Genomic DNA, 20,165 nt, shown 5'->3' with positions numbered 1-20,165 from the left:
AAAACAAACCAAAAGTCAAACAAAACACCAAGTACCAAACCAAGCTGCTGAAAACTATGCACAGGGGAATGTAGAAAGCAAATGTTTTAGCCACGATGAAAACAGAACAGAACAAAACAAATCCCCTCCCCCAGTCCCCACAATGTCTAACTACTCGAGGCTGCAGTCTAACCAGCAGTTATTGACGACGAGCAGCCTTGGCAGAAGAAGCCAGCTCTTCATACCCTGTTAGCAAGCACTCCTGTGCGGCTAGAAGACTGGGAGTTAGGCTAAGTGAACAGTCCTCCTTGCTGTAGTGCTAGCTAGTCACTATCCGGGTATGTGCATGGCGGGTAAGAGCTCTCTTGCAACATGGGAAGGGCAATTTTCGTCATTCCAGGGAATAGTCTGAGTTTGTTATAAGGAAACAAGTTTGAATGTTTTTGTACAAGACTTTGGACTTATATTTGTCATAAGTTTATTTTACCCATGAACCTTAGTGTCAATTAGTTTATTTTTGTATCAATGATCTAGCTCTGATGAGCTCCGCCTGTATAAACTCTTGGCATACTACTGATGACGATCTTACTTTACTATAAATGTATCTTTTCTTTTTTAAAAAAAGATTATTATTTTAAAAAATATTACTGTGATAATTTGAATGAGCATGGCCTCTACAGGCTCATATATTTGAATAGTTTGTTTGGGACGAACTATGGCCTTGCTGGAGGAAGTGTGTCACTGGGGGTGGGCTTTAAGATTTTGTAAGTTTACACCACACTCAGACACCCCATCTCTGCCTCATGCCTGTGGATCAGGATATAAATTCTCAGGCACTGCTTGAGCACTCTGCCTGCCTGCTGGCTTCTGTGTGCCCCTGCAGGCTCCATGACTCCTCTAGAATCACAGGCCCCTACATTAAACACTTCCTTTTATAAGTTGCATTGGTCATGGTGTCTCTTCACAGCAATAGAAAAGTAACTGAGACAGTTAGCAGACAAAATAATGGATTTTCTTGGGTGTTCTAAAGCAAGCCTGCAACTCCAGCATTCTGGAGGTACAGGAAAAAAGATCGTTAGTTCAGAACAAACCTAGTGAATTTGAGGCCAGTCCTGGCTATACAAGATCCTGTCTTAAACAAATAAACAAAGCCTTCCAAATAAAGAGATAGACTTTACATCACCACACACACTCTATTCTCATTCGTTCTTATTCACTCCTGCCCCACCTCTCCTTTCCTGTTTGTGCTTTGATTTTTTTGAGACAGGGTTTCTCTATGTAGCCCTGGCTGTCCTGGAACTCGCTCCACAGACCAGGCTGGCCTAAAACTCAGAGATCCACCTGTCTCTGCCTCCTGAGTGCTGGGATTAAAGGCAGGTGCCACCAATGCCTGGCTCCCACCCACTGTCCCTTCTTAATCTCCCTGTCCCTTCTTGCTGGTCCCTTCCTCTGCTTTGTGTCACTTGCATCCCTTGCCTTCCTTAAGATTCCTCCCTGCCCATAGCCCTCTTTTACTATATTTGTAGAAACACAATTTCAAGTAAAAAAATAGATCTAAAAAAGTTAAGATTTTGGTAAACTTTTGTAACTGTCCCCCAACAAATCCTTTTTCCTCAGCTTAGGTTGGACCCTTCACTGAGCTCCTCTGGCAGTCACTACCTCCCCAGGGCATCATAATCTCTTCACCTTACTGGTCTGAATGTTAACACATTGCGTGTGTGTGTGTGTGTGTGTGTGTGTGTGTGTGTGTGTGTGTGTGTGTGTGTAGAGAGAGAGAGAGAGAGAGAAAGACAGAGAGAGAGACAGAGACAGACAGAGAGAGACAGACAGAGAGACAGAGAGAGACAGACAGACAGACAGACAGAGTTAGTTGAGCTTCTTGTGGGTGAAACCTTGTCTTCCTCATTTCACATCTCCATTCAGAAATAATGAACAAATCCATATTTATTACTCATTAAAAATACTACAAAGATAGTTAGAAGCTACTCTCTGATCAAAGATACATTTCAACACTCAGGCAAGGCCAAGCAGCAGATCCGTGAGTCTGCACTGTCCTTGTGAACACAGCAGAGTAGACAGGCACAGTAATGCAATCCCCGCCTGTTGTTAGGTGACAGTTGCCTGAGACCCTGCTGGCAGGGTCAAAACAAAGTCCATGTTCCCAGGTCTTGAAACCAGCTCTTACCTGAGTGTTCAGGTGTTTGTCTGTTACCAGGAAGAGTGTAAAGAGGGAAGTTGCAGATTATCTGAGGCACACAAGTCATACATGTATTGCTGTTGGGACTGAAATTGACTGTGTGCAGCTTGCCCACTCCTTTGTACCCCCGTCATTCTGAATTCCTGGACAGAAGTCCAGGAGGGGACTTGACTGCAAGAGCTGTGACTTCCAAATAAAGAGAATCCTGAAGCCAGGTGACTCAGATGAGGCCCAGTCACCAACGTTTACTTCCTTGTTCAACCTCTGTATCAAAATATGATTGGAAAATGCTGCAGCCTGCCCTGCTTCCCCTTGCTTTGGGGGTTCCATTTAAAAATATTGTACAATATTGTATCTCTTCAGGGTCACACACTGTCCAGCTCCCTAGTCTGCCCTTATAGATTAGTAGTGGCCTTAGTACAATAAAAATTTAGGCATATGCTTTAATACCAAGATGACTGTTCAAAGGCACAGTCAATTCCCAAGTCTGTGCTGTTATCCCTGACTGACAGCTTTTGCTACCTAATTCAAATAAAGGTCTTGCTTTGCTGTACTCTTGGGACCTCTTGGGTTAGTTTTTTCAGATCCCAATATTTGGTACATTGAGAACCAAACGCCTACCCACTTGAGCCCCAAATCCAAACTGGCAGCACCAGGGTCTGTTTTCCAGTCATCTGGACCTCCAGAGTAAGCCTACTGTATTCTGGTTTCTGGTTGGTGTGTCTATCTGGGGACCATGAAAGGAGAAACTGGAAGCAGTATTGCTCATAGGGTCAGAGTGATCCGGAGACATCCCAGCCCTCACTGGTTCCCATTGGATGAGCATCTGGGTCTGGTTCTAAACATGCTGTCTATTCATGACTGGCAGTTTGTGACTATAGCTTTGTTTGGTTTGACTGCTCTGTGTTTCATATTCAGAAAGTAGGCCAAACAATCTGCTGACCATTCACTCCTGAACTTAGTCTTAACCCATCTCAGGGATTTTCAGAAAACACACCACCCCAGCAACTCCCCCCTCCCAAACCGAAACAACAGAATCTGATAAACTGGCACTGCTCTTAGAGCCCTGCACCAACCCTGCAAGCTAGGAGCTGAGCATTGCTAGAGAAGTCCTCCTCCTGCCTGGATCAACCTGACAGAAAGTGGGGGTTGGAGGGATGGGCGTGGGAGGGGGAGAGGGGTTCTGCCTGATCTGTACAAGTTGCTCTTTGTTGTTATTTTTTTCTATCTGTGACTACAGACAGGATCCAAAGAGAAGGTGCAGTTTTCCTTGCCCTTCTGTGTTTGCCTCTTAAAGTACCTCAACAACCTTAAAAGAGCACAGGAAAGGGCGACAAGTTGCTCTTAAAGGGCTTAGGTTGGACTCTTGTGACTGCTTGCGTTGTGATGGTTTCTCAGACCCTAACGCTGCAATTCAGTCCATGCTCTGACAGTTGTCATCCACATCCTTTCCTGTCCCAAGGGTGGCTCACAAGACAGTTTAACAAGCACAGATCTCTTCTCCCAGAGAACACCTCAGAATACAGCACTCACTGACCAAGACGCATTACTCTTCATGTCAAGAGCTGATTCATGCCCCCAACATCAACTTTTCCTCCACTTGTATTAGGAACATACCTCGGTCCACATGTTTTACAGTGAGTGATTCAGACACTGCTGGATGTCTGAGGTGATTTGACAAAGGAACTGTGCCAACTCCATAGGCCTCCCCCTCATCACCTTTGTGGCTGGTTTTACAAACTTTCCTTCAAGTGTGTGAGTCACAGATGATTTTCCTCACAACAGGGCACCCTGAATGTTAGCACTGTTGAGCAAGTGCATTGTGTGTGTGGGAGGCAGGCTCCTGGGTTCAAATTCCAGTTCTAGCATTCATCATCTGTGTGACCTCCGCCCATCTCCTTAACTAGAACTTTAGTTCCCTTAGTTACCAAACGGACTTGTCTACACGGTTCTTAGAAGATACAGTAGCATATAAAGTAACCAGAAGAACGTCCATTGGCCAGATTCCATCTTAAGAAGCAAGTTTTGATTTGTTTCTTTAAGGGAAGAGTAATTTTTTTTTGAGAAATAATTATTTTGCGTTTAGTCTGAGAAATAACAGAGCATGTGGTTCGTTTCCTATAGAAGGAAGAGGGCTTTGTTTAGAAGGGCCTTAAAGACTGCTTGGCTTCCTACCTCACTTGACAAAGCTTCACAGTAAATAGCTCCTGAGAGGAGGGGGCTAACGGGCTGAAGAAGCAACAAAAATCCTGGTTGGAGAATGACTCTGCTCAGTCTGTCTTGTGGTTAGTTTACTCTGTTCTGTGCACAAACCTCAGAGGTCCCTTGCAATTAACAGCTAGATTATTCTCAAGTTTCAGAATTCACAATTTTCACTGTAAGCTTATTGCTAATGAGTCACCCTTAAGTCTCCACCAGATCATTCTTGTGATAGGATTTTATTATAACCCTACCCCCATGGGCTTTATTATAACCCCCACCCAAACAAACAAACACAAACATGCAAGACACAGCACAAAGTTAGCAAATACATGTGAGAACGCACAGATAAAGTTAAATCCTTAACCAAGACAGACCAGTAAGGGCAGTCCTTGGGATACATTGGCTACCTGGCCACCTTTGAAGTGTTTGTTATTTTAAAAAATGAAAAGCTATTTTAGAAAAACACTTATAATTAATACATTATAGCAAGTTTTAAAAATATACTTGAATGACATTCTAAACTGAGAGCAGAGTACATGACAGGTTGCAAGGAACCATGGCCAATGGTACGTGGACTGTGCTTTGATGTATACAGTACTATGCTCCACGCTCAGCAAGCCCAGGCTGTCCCTAATCATCTGGGAAAACACGGGCTCCAGCCAGCTGGAGATAGTGAAGGACCAAGAATCGGATAATGACAACAATTATTAATTCATAGTATGGGGCTGGAGAGATGGCTCAGTGGGTTAAGAGCACTGGCTGCTCTTCCAATGGACCTGGACTCAATTCCCAGCACCCACATGGTAGCTCACAACTGTCTGTAACTCCAGTTCCAGGGGATCCAACACTCTTACACAGAAAAGTAAATAAATCTTAAAATAAATTTATGGTATAATAAATGCCACTAAGTCCCTAATGTGATCTTGAGCAATAACAGAAGTAAAAAGCTCACAAAACTAGAAAGTGAAATAACATACACTAAAGCATGTATTGCCTGGGGAAGATGATTACACCTTATTTACTTACTTTGTTGTGTGTGGATGCATATATGTGTGGATGCACATACTATGGCACTCGAGTGGAGGTCAGAGATAATCATGGGAATTCTCTTCTTCTATCCCCTGGACTGAACTCAGGTAGTCAAGCCCATTATGAGCCATCTCACTGGCCCCCAACTTCTGTGTGTGTACATTGGAGGTTGAAACTAGGGCCTCGTACAGATTAGGACAGCACTGAGCTACAGCCCCAGATCTTGATTTTTTGATAAAGAGTCTTCCTATATAGCTCATGTTCAATTGAAACTCATTATGTAGCCCAGGTTTGCCTCAAATTTGTGATCCTCCTGTCTCTGTCTTCCAAGAGCTGAGATTATAGATATGTGTCTCTATGCTGAAGTGATTATCTTAAAAACAAACAAACAAAATCAAACAAACCAAAATGGAAAAAATGAGATCAACTGCTGGGAATAAAAGGAATCTAACAGGCGAATGCCAGCAGCAAACCACTGAACTGAGAACGGGACCCCGTTGGAGGAATCAGAGAATGAACTGGAAGAGCTTGAAGGGGCTTGAGACCCCATATGTACAACAATGCCAAGCAACCAGAGCTTCCAGGGACTAAGCCACTACCTAAAGACTATCATGGACTGACCCTGGACTCTGACCTCGTGAGGTAGCAATGAATATCCTAGTAAGAGCACCAGTGGAAGGGGAAGCCCTGGGTCCTGCTAAGACTGAACCCCCAGTGAACTAGACTGTCGGGGGGGCGGCAATGGGGGGAGGGTGGGGAGGGGAACACCCATAAGGAAGGGGGGAAGGGATGTTTGCCCGGAAACAGGAAAGGGAATAACATTGAAATGTACATAAGAAATACTCAAGTTAATAAAAAAAAAAAAAAAAGAACTATTGGCAAATTAACCATGGAGCAAAGAATGAAATATTAAGTATAAAATGTTTTAAGTATAAAATATACATAGTTATAATAATCATTTAAAATATTAGAATGATGCCAGAAGAGCCAAATAATTCTTATAATAAATCAAATATCAATAAAAAAAAAAAGGAATCTAACAGACAGACAGACGCATGCACACAGGCATGCATGCATGCACGCACTATAGGATAGCTAGTCTTGTATACAGGAAAAGCAAATCCCAGAAAACCTTCCATAGTTCATCATTAATACATGTGAAAGAAATTGGAGTAGGATACTCTCACTTCTTTTCTTCATGTTAAAAAAGACTTGACAAGATAAAACACACAATTAGTAAACTAAAAGTAAGAAAATTACAGAATAAGTACATTGGAAACATGGTCCTTGGGGACCAACAGTCAAATGTATCACTAAAGCTGGAGAGAAAACAAAGTAAGCATGAGAAGGAGTGACTGCAGACAGTGTGGAGAATCTGAAGAAAAATGGGTTCAAGTCTACTCAATTAAATTTAAGAACCTGGATGATTTTCTAGGGAAAAAAAATGATCAAAACTGATTCCACAACAGATAATACAAAAACCCACAGGTCATCATAAAGACCAAAAGAAAGCTAACTGCCGAGGTGGCACATACCTACAATCCCAATATCCTGCGAAACCGAGTATCGAGTTAGGTTGGCCTACATACTAAACCCCTGTCTCAAGGAAAGGCAAACATAACAACAGACAAAAGGAAACACAAAGCTCAACAACATTGTTGAATTCTGCTCACACAAATGTCTGGTCCAGATGTCTTCCTAAGGAAGTGAACCTGAGAACAACACTGGTTGGATTGTTTCAAAGGACAGACCAAATACACTATCAGATCTAAAGGAAGACAACAGAAATTAACAACAAAATCATAACAGACAGCTGGGCGTGGGTACACACTCTCCCCAGAACCAGGAAGGCTGAAGCAGGATGGCTATGATGACTAATTCAAGCCAGAGCTACATAGCCGGCTCCTGACACTAACCAAGTAAACCAACCAACCAGGCAGTCCACCACCACCACGAAGCTCCCTCAAAGACACGCACTGAGGATCCAGGGAAAGGACTTGAAGATCTGTGACAGGTGCATGAAAATAGTTCAGTGTTCAGAAAATAAAGACCCAAAGTCATAGTCATTCGTAAGAAGGAAAACAGAAGTGGACAAGGGCAATGTTCAAAATGCAATTAGTACAAAGAAATTGTTTGAGATTAAATAGAATTCTGTAATCCAGTTTAAAAGTTATTTTGTATTTCAGGTAAAGTGAATGAAGACCAAGACTTAGAAACACTTTGGCAATTGTAAGGGAAGGGATAATTTTACGTCTGCATAGCCAGGAAAACTAGTCACAAATATGAATTAAGCAATGTCTCCTTCTTGATGCAGAAGACCCAACATAAGTCAACATTAGTCTCTGCACCAACATTACTATGTAGAAAATACAATAAATTCATTAGCATAAAAATAGTAAAGTATCTATGAATTAATCATGAACCCTAAGCCTTTTTTTGGTCTAAAGGCAAATGAAGATGATTTAATTAATAAACCTATTTTGTACTCATAATAGATCACTTAATACTGCACAAATATTAATCCTTTTAAGAGATTTTGTAAATTCAATACAGTCCTAATAAAGATCACTGTTGTGTTTAATGAACCGATTACACACATTAAAATTTTTATTGCAGGATAAAGGTCTTTATGTGGTCTCATCCATCACAGTAAAGAAAAGCACAGAAAGTGGGTTTATCCTACATCAAGACAGGGTTCCTTCACTGTTCCCTACTGTGAACCTTATTCACCTGAGAAAGTTTTAGATAACTAAATATATGGGTTACCTAAATATATATGAATATACAATTATATGTATAAAATATATATACAGATCAAATATTTAATAATAATAAACAGTAAAGAAATTTAAAACAACCCTTTGGGATACATATATTTTGTCATTTATTAAAGATGAAAGAAAATTAGCATATTAATGAAATACACATAGGAGCCAAAGTTCATTTATCATTTTTTGTTTTTGTTTTTCAAGACAAGGTTTCTTTGCGTAGCCCTGGCTACCCTGGAACTTAAGAGATCCGCCTGACTCTGCCTCCCAGGTGCTGGGATTAAAGATGTGGTACCATCATACCCAGCACCAACACTATTTAAAAAGAAAACTCCGCCATTCAAACAGCAACTTTTAAGATCAAACATTCTAAAAGGATGCAATCTAAGAATACACTAATTTGATACACACAGAAGAGTGACAGTGTGAAAATATTGTCTTTGTTTTCTGTAATTCAACTGTGTTTCTATAAGGGCAGCGAACTTGCATGCACTGTAACACTGAGTGCAATTCACAGCACGCGGTGATCTCGGTGATCTCAAATCTGATCTAAAGCGTTGCAGCGGATTGGTTGGTGCTGTAATAGCTTGTACACTGTAAACTGGGCACGTCAGGTGTTCTGAATCAAAGCTGCAGTAAAGTTCACAATGTAACATAGCTGAGCCCTGCCTCAAATATCTCAGATTCATTACGTGTTTGATTCTGAATTCATTTTGGTTTTTCTGCATGTTCAGAAGGTTTGCACTCTCCACACTCAGTTACTTAGTCACATATGGGCTGTAACTCACAACTAAGAAGCTTAAGACATACTGTGGTAAAAGCCGTGTGGCGTTAATATAAATAAAGACAAACAGAAAAGCTGGAACAGAGCTGAGCAGGGAAACAGTATATTCAACACGAGTTATAAGCAGCTCCAAACAGCAAAGGAAAAGGAACGACTATGCAGGAGTTGGTGTGAGAATGTAACAGGCCAAGACCTTCCTGTAACGGAAGCCATGTTAGAGGAACCATCCTGACCTTGAAACCCAGCACGTAGGTCCTGACACCTGCCAAAGTAGGAACAATGACCTAGTCCATCAGAGGCCTGGTCCATAGTTCCAGGACAGGCTCTAAAGGTATTAACCGTGCCTTTTAGCTTCTGTTGTTCTGCTTCTTACTAGTGGAAGTGTGACTGTGCCGATTTAGTGCAAAAAAGACAAAAAGATGTAAGGATTTGGGCAAGTTCTCCATGCAGCCACCGGCCAGCAATAAAGACTTTCTTCTTAGATTTAAGATGTTCATGTGATGGTCTGTGATGGGCTTACCTCACACAAAGGAGACAGGCCAACCATGTGAAAGGAAAACAAATAGGACTCCTATGTGAACCCATTTAATATATGTATTACAAAAGAATTAAAGAGCTAAATGTAAGAGAGAAATTCATCTAATTCTTAAGAGAAAATATATTTTTGTGATCTAGAAACAAAGGAATTCTTCTCAAATAAAATTCAAAAGCCCAAAGTATAAAGCACAACGTATACAAAGTATGAAATTAAAGAATCTGTGTTCACAGAACACATTATAGATACATGTCATTTTAATGTCTATAAGATAAAATAGGAAAACATATAATGTCAAAAGTGGATATAAGGCAATGTTAAGAATTGGATTCAAGGAATCTTACTTATTATCAAGAAGACACCAACTTGAAGAAAAATGAACAAAAGACCTAAACAATAGAAGCTTCATAAAACGTATAATTACACATATATGTAGTTTATTGGGATTACCTCCACAATAGGGAGATAATGCCCCAAACTTACACTTTATGCTGGCAAATAAAAACCTCAGGACCAGGAATAGGTAAACCCTTTTAGAGTTGGCTGTTGGGGGTCACATAGACAAACTATTACATTACGAACTATTGCAGCACTCCTGGCTACCCCCCAGAACTTAACAGTAAGACCTTATTGCTGAAGACACTACATTCTTGAGTCATAGAACATGGGACATCAAGCTGGTACTAACTTGGAAGCTTCATTTCTACAGGTCGGTGTCCCGGCGCTGGAAGTGCCATGCATGATGGCAGAGAAGAGTGAGCATCAGTCTCACCAAGCTGTGAACCTGGAGAGGCTGACCTGACAAGACAGGCCCACTGGTGTACAGTCATGGATGTTACCGGAGTAGTCAACAACGTTCTGATTGGATCAAAGGCCCGCTCTATGAGATGGATCCCATATCTGACATTACTGAAGGGACCAACAACCTGTGGACAGACAGGTCATAGTCCCTAGGGGAAAACCCCAGACTGTTATTCTGCTAAACAGACACACATTAAATTGATTCCTAATGACTTATTGCCCTACCTTTAGAGTACCTCTCAATTCTCACCACAGCAACTCCTGCAGTGGATGGAAACTAGTGCCAAGGCCCCTAACTGGTTAATATACAAAATAAAGGCTGTAGGACGATTACCTCTAGATCAGACATTTGTAGCCCACCACTCCTCCCAAGAAGAGGTGGCCAAAAGATTGTGAGAACCAGAGGTTGTTGATAATACCAAGAAACAATGTTTTCCAGATCCAACGGGTTAAATGCGCATATGAACTTAACATACGTGACAGCACGTAGAAGACCTTTGCAAGCTAATTTCAGCACTGAAGGAGGAAGACAAACGTGAAATCCTACCACTAGCTGAGGAGCTATTAGCCTTTGACAGCCACTGGGAGGACAGTCAGTCTCCTTCAGTGGTGTGGCCTGACAGACTGACCACAGATCAGTGTAGGTCAAGACTCTCTAGGACACACAGACTGGGCTCGATAGGTAAGAAAAGGAAAAAAAAGGAATCTCCAAGTTCAAGGGCAGGGTTGTGGGGGTAGGAAGGGTGGTAAGGAGAGAAGATGATGATGATTGTGTGTGTGTGTGTGTGTGTGTGTGTGTGTGTGTGTCTGCGTGTGTGAGTGTGTGCATGCATGTGTGCTAAAAACACATTGTAAGAGTTTTTCAGAGAATAAACGTATTACAAAGAAATATAAATAGGCAATTTGCAATAATTCCCCTCCCCAAGCAATCAATTATTGAAATGCTCAAGTTTAACAATAACCAGGTAAATAGATCCTAAAACAACTCTGAAATATTTACCATTGTGCTGATAGTCTGATAAGATGTAGGGAGCAATCCCATACTGGTGGGACATGGGTACAGTCACCCTCATAGAGATAACCGGTAGGCAGTGGTTGTACAATTGGCAGTTGCTCTGAATAGGAACTTGGCTGTACTTATTATACCAATCGTATATATGCTATGACCCTGAAAGTCTTCACAGAAGTGATTTTTAACATACATATGCAGGAGTGTGCGGGCATACAGACACATGCATGTGCATGTGCACATACACACTCTGAGTTTTGAGACAACGATTTCTGTGGCTTGGGCTGATTATAGGCTTGTGGTGATCCTCTTGCCTCAGTTTCCTGAGTGCTAGGAGTCCAAGTGTGAGCCACTCTGCCTTGTTCACATATATAACTCTTTTTTTAATGTGGAAGTTATGATGAAAAGGCACACATATGCATGCACTGAGAAGGCAACCTTGAACAGATCAATGACCAGAGGGGCAAGTCAATGAGGTGTGGACTCGGCATCCACCTCTGAGGTAGCGGTGGGGTAAGGATTACTTATGGGATGGTCACAAACATATTGGTACAATTTGTGAAATATATGATTTTCATGTGCCCTAGGCATGAGACAGCGTTGGCCTCTATGCCAGGCATCAAGCTAGGATGAACAAAGGACTGCCATCTGCTCTGCCCTGATATAAGAACACCACCGCCACCACCACCACCACCGCCGCTGCCACCACCGCCGCCACCACCACCACCACCACCACCACCACCACCACCACCACCACCACCACCACCACCACCACCACCACCACCAGCACCACCACCACCACCACCACCACCACCAAGGTATCTCTTTGTCCACTGTCAGAGGGTGAAATACAAGATTTTTTAAAAAAGTCCTTTAAGCATTAAAACTGAGGAGCAAAATGTTGAGCTGCAAAAGTAGGCCAACAGGATACCTGACTTTAAACATCAGAGGATGAAATATCTTTCAAGTGCTGGATAAGCCAAATAAGTTTTGCATGTGTGAGGGGAGAAAAAGGTGAAGTGCTCAGAGGCCCACACGTTGTACCATCTGCACACAGTTCCTGAATTAAGAAAAAGCCTTTAGCCGAGTTTCTGGTGTACAGAGGCCTTCTGGACTACCACACACGAAGTTACCTTTTGTAGGAAGAGGACAACCCTGACGAGCATCTGGGCGCGGAGTTCTTCCAAGGTGAACAGCGTACGGGGTGTTCGAATGAAAATTTTGGTCTTCCCATACGCTACATCATCCTGAAAGCCACATCGCTCTATGAGTTTCTTGACAGCCTCCTTGTCTGAAGGAAGGTCGTGGTTAGGCCAGGTGAACTCAGAGATCATCTTGTATCTGGGTAAAGAAAGAAGATGGACCAAACTGAAGGATGGAGAAAATGTATCATTGTCTAACAGAAAAACTTCTCAACAAAACTTTAGCCAACTGTTAAGAGATGTGAATTTCATCAGCTGATGAGATGAGAAAGAAAATCTCTTCACTAAAACACTCCACAATAATTCTTACTAAACTGGGGCTAACAACGACTTCCATAATCTTTGGAAGGGTACTCACCAAAACTTTATAGTAAATACCATCTGTAAGCAGGTGACCTAGGAAGCATTCTCTTTACAGACACAAGACAAGGAGCAGCCATCATGGCTTCCCAACACTGCTCTGGAGGTCTAATTAGCATGGCGAGCAAGAACAGAACTGACAATGCACATGAAGAATAGGACTCTCTTCAAAGGAATCAAATGGGGCTTTGGATAAACTCTTAAAACTAGGAGAAAATCTAGCAGTGTTAGGTCAACCCAAGAGAATGAACTGCATTTCCACAGTGAGACAGCTCCTTGCCCTTTGAGTCTGTCACAAGGCCACTCCTTAGGCTACAGCTTTTTTACAAGTGTAAGACAGAAGTCACTCCACACCACTTCTATCACAGTCTGCTTTGTCGCAAGCAGTCATGAGCTTCTGCAGACATTTTAGGGACACACACACACACACACACACACACACACACACATGGCAGGAAGGAGGGGGAGCATCTAAAAACCCTGCCTGCACAGTGATTTCCCCATACCCATGCAGCACTAACATGTAGCTAAATTAAGTCATTTTTTTCTGATACTGAATCTGAATTTTGCAGATTTTCTTCACACTCATTCAGGTTACGAGCATTTTGCTGATGCTTCCTCCTGGTACTCATGTTTTCCTTATTTTAAGATAATTTAACGAGTACCTATTAGTTGTATAAAATAACAGGTTCACTGTGACTCTTTCATATTGAATACAGTAGACTCTGATCAACCCCACTTCCTTCCCAAGCCTCCTCCCTCATCCCCTTCCTTCCAGGTTCCTTTCTATTTTCATATCTCCTCTCACCAGAGAAGAGGAAACAGAAATGCTTTTCTTTCTGAGTCTAGGTTACTTCACCCAGCATCTACGGTTCCATCCAATTCCCTGAAAATGGAGTGTATCGATACGTGTTCTGAATGCACGGGTCTGTTGATGGGCACCTAGGCTGATTGCATAACACGTTTCCTGGGAATATTTCTGACTCTCAGAGTATACACACGGGAACTATGTAGCTGGATCATGTTCCGTGAGAACACTCCATGTGGATTCCCCTGATGCTGGTACTAATTCATACTTCCCACTACACTGTGTACTTTCCCCTCTCTTCTTGCAGCCTCACCATTTGTAGCTGGTTTTCTTGAAGAGAGCTATTACGCTGGGGTGGGATTTAAGTGACTTTATTTTGCAATTTTTGATGGTTTTGCTTTAAAATATGTTCTGGATATCAATCTGTCTGACAATAATTAGTAGACATTCTTTCATAAGCTTTTTAATTTGATGCCTTACCATTGTCAAGTTTTGCTCTACTTCCTAAGGCTTGTTTTGATTCTGTTTAGAAAGTCATGGCCTGTGCTTATGTCTCTGTTTGCCTTTCCGCTGTATGCATGCCAGTGCATGTATGTATGGAAGGCAGAGCGTGAAGTCAGGGCTCTTCCTCTATTGCTTTCTCTGATATTATTTTTAAAATCAGGGTCTCTTGAGGACTAGAGATATGGCTTATTGTTTAAGAGCGCTGGCTGCTCTTTTACAGGGTCCAGGTTCAATTCCCAGTACCCACATGGTTGTTCACAACCATCTCTATCTCCAGTTCTAAGGGATCCAATGTCTCTGGCCTCCTTAAGCACCTTCACTTAGGTGCACAGATTCATACATAGAAACACACGCACACACAGACACACACACAGATGATGAAGAATAATAAAAATAAATCTAAAATTTAAAAAATTATAAAATGAAGTTTGAGAACCCAGAGCTTGCTGTTTTACCCAGAATGGCTCTCCAGCAAAGTCCCAGGACCCTTCCTGTCCAACCCACTGATTGGCAGCATTGGGATTACATCTTCCTACAATATTAGGAGTAAGACACATGTTTAAGGTTCACTGAGAATCCCTCTTTTTGACTCCCCATCTTGGCTGTGCATTTGCTATTTTAAGATTATTTAGTTTGCTTTCTGTCACTGTGATAAACACCATGGACAGAAGCAATTTAGGAGGGGAAAGGGTTTATTTCAGTTTACCCTTCCATGTCACTATCCATCACAGAGGGAACCCGGAAGCAAGAACCATGAAGGAATAGACCAGGCCATAGGCCAATCTGATCTGATAATCCCTCTGCCAAGCTACTTTCCCACCAGGTGACTCTAGATTGTATCAAGTTAACAATAAAAATCAACTAGCACACACATATATATGTTTTGCACTATTTAAGGATGTTTGGGGTAGCAATGGAATATTTAATTTTGAGCCACTAAGTCTACAGGAAATTCATTGGTTTATGGGAATGGAGTGGGGTGTTTGCGCACATGCATATATGTGTGAGTGTGTGTGTGTGTGTGTGTGTGTGTGTGTGTGTGTGTGTCAAAGGTCAACACTGAGTGTCATCCTCTATCCCTCTCTAATTTTCTGAGGCACAATATCTCTATGAACCTGAGGCTTGCCATTTTCATTGAGACTATCTGAACATTGAGGCCGGGGGATCTACCTTTCTTTGACCCTTTTTCAGCACTGGGGTAAAAGATGTGTGCACTGTACCCACCTTTACATGGGTACAGGGGACCTGAACTCAGGGCCTCATATTTTCATACCAAACACTTTACCCCTCGTATGTTCTTTTTAATTTTTCTGTTTTCATATGAGTACTAGAAAACATACTATAGGGACCATTATTTTTTTCATGCCTCAAATGAACAGACAAACACGTTCTGTGTTGAAAGTTACAAGGTCCAAAAGGAAACAGGGTAGGTAAAGGTCCCCACTCAGAAAACATTTTTCCTTCAAGCCATCTTTACTTCCTGTTTGGTTACGTCAACCACTCTCACGGCTCCCATTGTATCTCAAGGCAATACACTCCTAGCACAACCCCTCTGATGGCTGCCATTCCACCATGATTTAACTTCTACTGACTTTCTGATCATGACAACACTGTATCTGATAAATTGTTCAAGTTTTCCGTGTAATAAAGAGGGATTATAACTCTTTCTAATGCAAGATGAAAGAACTGGACCCCATTTGAAATCAAGACTCACAACGAACACACCTCCACTCATGAAGACACTCCTTCCACGCAGCCTATAGAGTGATGTGATGTCAACAGGAACAGTGGGTCAGTTTTAAGCATAACTTTTGATTACTATTAAATTGAACTCCAGTTTCCCAGGCTATTATTCTACCAAGTTGTATTCATTCTAGCCAAGACTATCTCTTTGGAGTGATCTATCTCCCTTATACGCATATGGCTGAATTCTAATGAGGTAGAGAACATTTGTCAATACTAGGTGGTTTCTCGTGTTTGCAATCTCATATCTCCAATAGGCCCTCTTCTGACGGCAAGCCTATGCATCAAGTCCACTTGTTTTCACGCTCTACAAGAGCAGTTATCAATCTGTGGGTTGAGACCCCTGGGGATGTTGAACGACTGTTCACAGGAGTCACATATCAGATATCCTGCACACCAGATATTTACATTATGAACAGCAGCATCATAACAGTTATACCAAGTAGTAACAAATGTTACTGGTGACCGATGGCTGGCAGTCACCACAACATAAGGAACTGTACTGCAGGGTCACAGCATTAGGAAGGTTGGGACCCACTGCTCTAAAGGAGTGTTCTTTCTCACTTCCCCTCCGCTTGCCTCCCGATACTCACTCTTATTCAGGATCCCGCCTCACATGTCACTCAAAAAGCAGAAATAGGCAGAAACAACTGCATCTTGCTATCAGTGAAGCTTCAAGGCTTCCTGCACCTGCCATGCCATTATCTTCTGACTGCACCCCACGGTCACAGGCAAAATGTCTCTGCTCCCATGTCAGGGTGACGTGGCTTCCACTTGAGTTTGGGATTCTATCCTGTCTTGCCACCTCAAGGATGCTTTTACTACTTTAGACCCCTCTCGCATGTGCCATGGGATTCCCCGTTCTTAATTTTCCCCATCTGTGCTTTTGCAGTCACTGTGTTCATTTTCCTGTTCCCAATGTACCAGACTCTCCTGAGCTTTACTGTTACAGGCTCCACTTTCTTCCTATCCTGCTCAAACCAGGCTCTGTCCTCTTCTACTTTGACTCTTGTGTTGATACATCTTATTGCCCAATCTTATTTGACCTCTGAGTGGTTGTGTAACAACCTTTTATACGATGGCACAAGTTTCTTCCTGAAATGCCAGCACTGTGGGGTTCTGTGACACAACCCCTCTGTAGTTCTCCTTATGTCTTAGGGGTTATTCCTTTTCTCTTCTTGTTGGTTCCTTACTGTGAGACCACAAATCTAAATACCACTCCAGGCTTCCTCCTCCTCCTCTCCTCTATCCACTCCTGGGCTTATATTTGCATCCTAAAGACCCCCATCTCTCTTCTGTGCAGCCTAGCTTCCTCCCAGAACTCCAGGTACGTATGCCCAAGGACCCAATGTTTCCACTTAGATGTTTAGAATGCACTTAAAAGGTAACAGAGCAAGAGAATAATGTGTGTGTTCATGTGTGCGGACACATGTGTATGGAGGGGTGAGGGCACATGTGTGCACCTGTGTGTAGAGGCCACAGGACAATCTTGGGTATGATTCCTCAACAACGGTGTCTGCTCTACTCTGCTTTTCACAGGTTTCTTTCTTGCTTGGAACCTGCCACACAGGCTAGGCTGGCGGGCTAGTGAGCCCCGGGAGACTGCTTGTCCCAGCCTTTCCAACACTGGCGTCACAGGCACGCTCCACCACGCATGGTTTCGCTTCTGGAGAACACACTCAGGCCCTCCTTGAAAACATTTACCAACTTTTTGCCCAGCCCAAGCAAATAATCTTGTCTTGTTTTGTGCTTTCCTCTTGAAACTTGTTTCCTTGTGTTTATGTGTGTGTACATGTTCATATATGTGTGGTGCAGGTTCACATGTACATGCTGTGCAGGTATGTGTGAGGACTGGCCATTAAGTGTCTTCTGCAGTCCCTGTACCTTACATTGTTTTTTTCCCTTTTTGTTTCTTCTTCCCACCTTAGTTTCTGGAGAAACAGTCTCTCACTGATTTGGACAGGCTGGCTGGCCCGCAAACCCCTAGTGTACTCCTATTTTATCTCTCTGATACTAGGACTATAGGCGTGTACCTGGCTTTTTATGTGGGTGCTAGGAATCTGCTTATCAGCTCTTCTTCATGCTTCTGTTGGGAAACACTTTACTAACTGAGCCATCTCTCCGGCTACTTCAAAGTTCTTTATTCAGTATAGTGTTTACCCAGATGCTCAAACCAAAAATCTACTTGTCATTTTTCATTCTGTTCTATTCCTGACTCGTCACAGGCCATTCGTGTACAAGCCAGCCTTGTCATCTAGCTCCAAATGCATCCTGAATGTGTCCACTACCCATATGTCACAGTAACACACTGCTGAAGACACTATTTGCAAGTTATCTCTTCTGGATTCCTACAGTAGCAGAATCCCAACACATCTTTTTTTTCCCCCCAGCATGTGGTCACCATAGTGACTTGAACATCTATAGGACATATTACTCAATGCTTAAAACTCACTAATTTCAACATTTCAATGCTTTGGCCTAATTACAAAGTCCAAACGAGTCAGGCTCTGCCTATTTCTCTGCTATTTCACACCATGCCAGAAAATTAGCATCTTTAACCTATACTGATCATGTGATTCTTAAAGTGCCACACTCTTTCCGCTGGCTGTTCCCACTCTGTCTGACCTTATCTTTTCTAACCTTCGTATACTTGGGTTCTCTCTGGAAGTGTTATGCCTTTAGAGGCTCCTCTGACCTCAAACATTAGAGTTTTCTGGTTTAAGTTTTTAAATTTATTTTTATGTTTTATTTGTGTTTGTGTGTGCCTGTGTGTGTTCAGCTGTTCAAGGGGGCCTAAAGAGGGTGTTGTATCTGTGGAGCTGACGTTATAGGTGGTTATGTGCTACCCCTCAGTCATACTCAGTGTTCTACTGCTGTGAAGAGACACCATGACCAGAGCAACTCTTATAAAAGAAAAAATTGAATTGGGGCTTTTACACAAGCAGACATGGTGCTGCAGAAGTAGCTAAGAGCTCTATATCTGGATTTAGGGGCAGCAGGAAGAGAAGAAGATCCTGGGCCTGGCATGGGCTTTTGAAACCTCAAAGACCACTATCCCCAGTGACACACTTCCTCCAACAAGGCCACATCTACCCCAATAAGGCTACACCTATACCAGCAAGGCTATACCTCCTCTCCTAATCCTTTCATGTAGTACCACTCCCTAAGCATGCCAACACATAAGCCTATGGGAGCCATTCTTATTTAAACCAGCAGACCCATGTAGGTGCTAGGAAGAACACTCAGGTATTCTGGGAGAACAACAAGTGCACTCAAACACTGAGCCACCTTTCTAGCCCTTGGTTTAAGTCTTCTATATTTATATACTCTCACTCTGTGTGTGTGTGTGTGTGTGTGTGTGTGTGTGTGTGTGTGTGTGTGTGAGAGAGAGAGAGAGAGAGAGAGAGAGAGAGAGAGAGAGAGAGATCTATAGTCCAGAATGTTGGAAATGGTTAGAGATATTTAACATGATGAAACTGATGAGAATGAAGTCATTTCCCTAGTTCCCAGTTGCCAAGAGTCACTGTCTTTGCCATCCCTAAATCAATAGCAGCACCAATTCACACTCTGACTCCTACAAGCTAGGTGCTGTTCTAAGTGACTTAGGTCCTTTGTCCCAGTCATCAAGCACCCTTCAAGGTAGTTACTACTTCATCCTCATTTCACATACAAGGAAACTGGGTCATGAAAAAGAGACACAGGACTAGAAAGTGGTAAATCCATGCCTCAGACCAGTTAGTATAATTTCACAACCCCGGTGCTTGGAATGTCAGTAGCTCCTGTATCAGCCGCGATAGCAATAGTGCATACAATAGTGAAGATCGATTATGTGCCGGGACTTGGACTTTTTCTTAGTTCCCACTCTAACCACTGAATGAAATTTTAACATTCACCTTATAGATGCAGAAATAAGGTCAAAGAAGTGAAACACCTGGCTTAGGAACGAGTGGGAAGGAAGTATTACAGTAGAGTCCTGGGTAAGACTCCAGATCTTACCTGTGAAGAAACTTCTCATAGGTCTGGCGGAAGGCAAACCCTGCCCGGCGCACTCTCACATTCTCTAGGAGTCCCAGGTATTCTACCTGATGGCGGCAGCGCTCATCATCAAAAATCTGTGGGGACTTCTTGTCGTTGGGTTTGATGCAACGTACATAGTATGGCTCCTAAATAAATAAATAAATAAATAAATAAATAAATAAATACATAAATAAGCAACGACAGAACTCAGGTGCAGACAAGGGATG

The 20,165-nt window shown here is 42.4% G+C and overlaps 1 protein-coding gene and 1 pseudogene across 1 annotated transcript in view; both read right to left on the bottom strand.

Moving 5' to 3' along the window:
* Myo1d (myosin ID) overlaps nt 1-20,165 on the bottom strand; it is a 272,879-nt gene that overhangs the window by 134,061 nt on the left and 118,653 nt on the right. Inside the window, exons 15-16 of the mRNA XM_032911997.1 lie at nt 19,918-20,084; nt 12,438-12,645 (exon numbers count right to left, since the gene is read on the bottom strand). Of these exons, the coding sequence (XP_032767888.1) occupies nt 12,438-12,645; nt 19,918-20,084 (375 nt within the window). The remainder of the gene's footprint in view (nt 1-12,437; nt 12,646-19,917; nt 20,085-20,165) is intronic.
* LOC116910728 lies at nt 3,403-3,498 on the bottom strand (annotated as a pseudogene).

This window comes from Rattus rattus, chromosome 9, assembly GCF_011064425.1.
Source record: "Rattus rattus isolate New Zealand chromosome 9, Rrattus_CSIRO_v1, whole genome shotgun sequence".
Taxonomy (NCBI): domain Eukaryota; kingdom Metazoa; phylum Chordata; class Mammalia; order Rodentia; family Muridae; genus Rattus; species Rattus rattus.
This window is presented reverse-complemented; position numbering and strand designations above follow the sequence as displayed.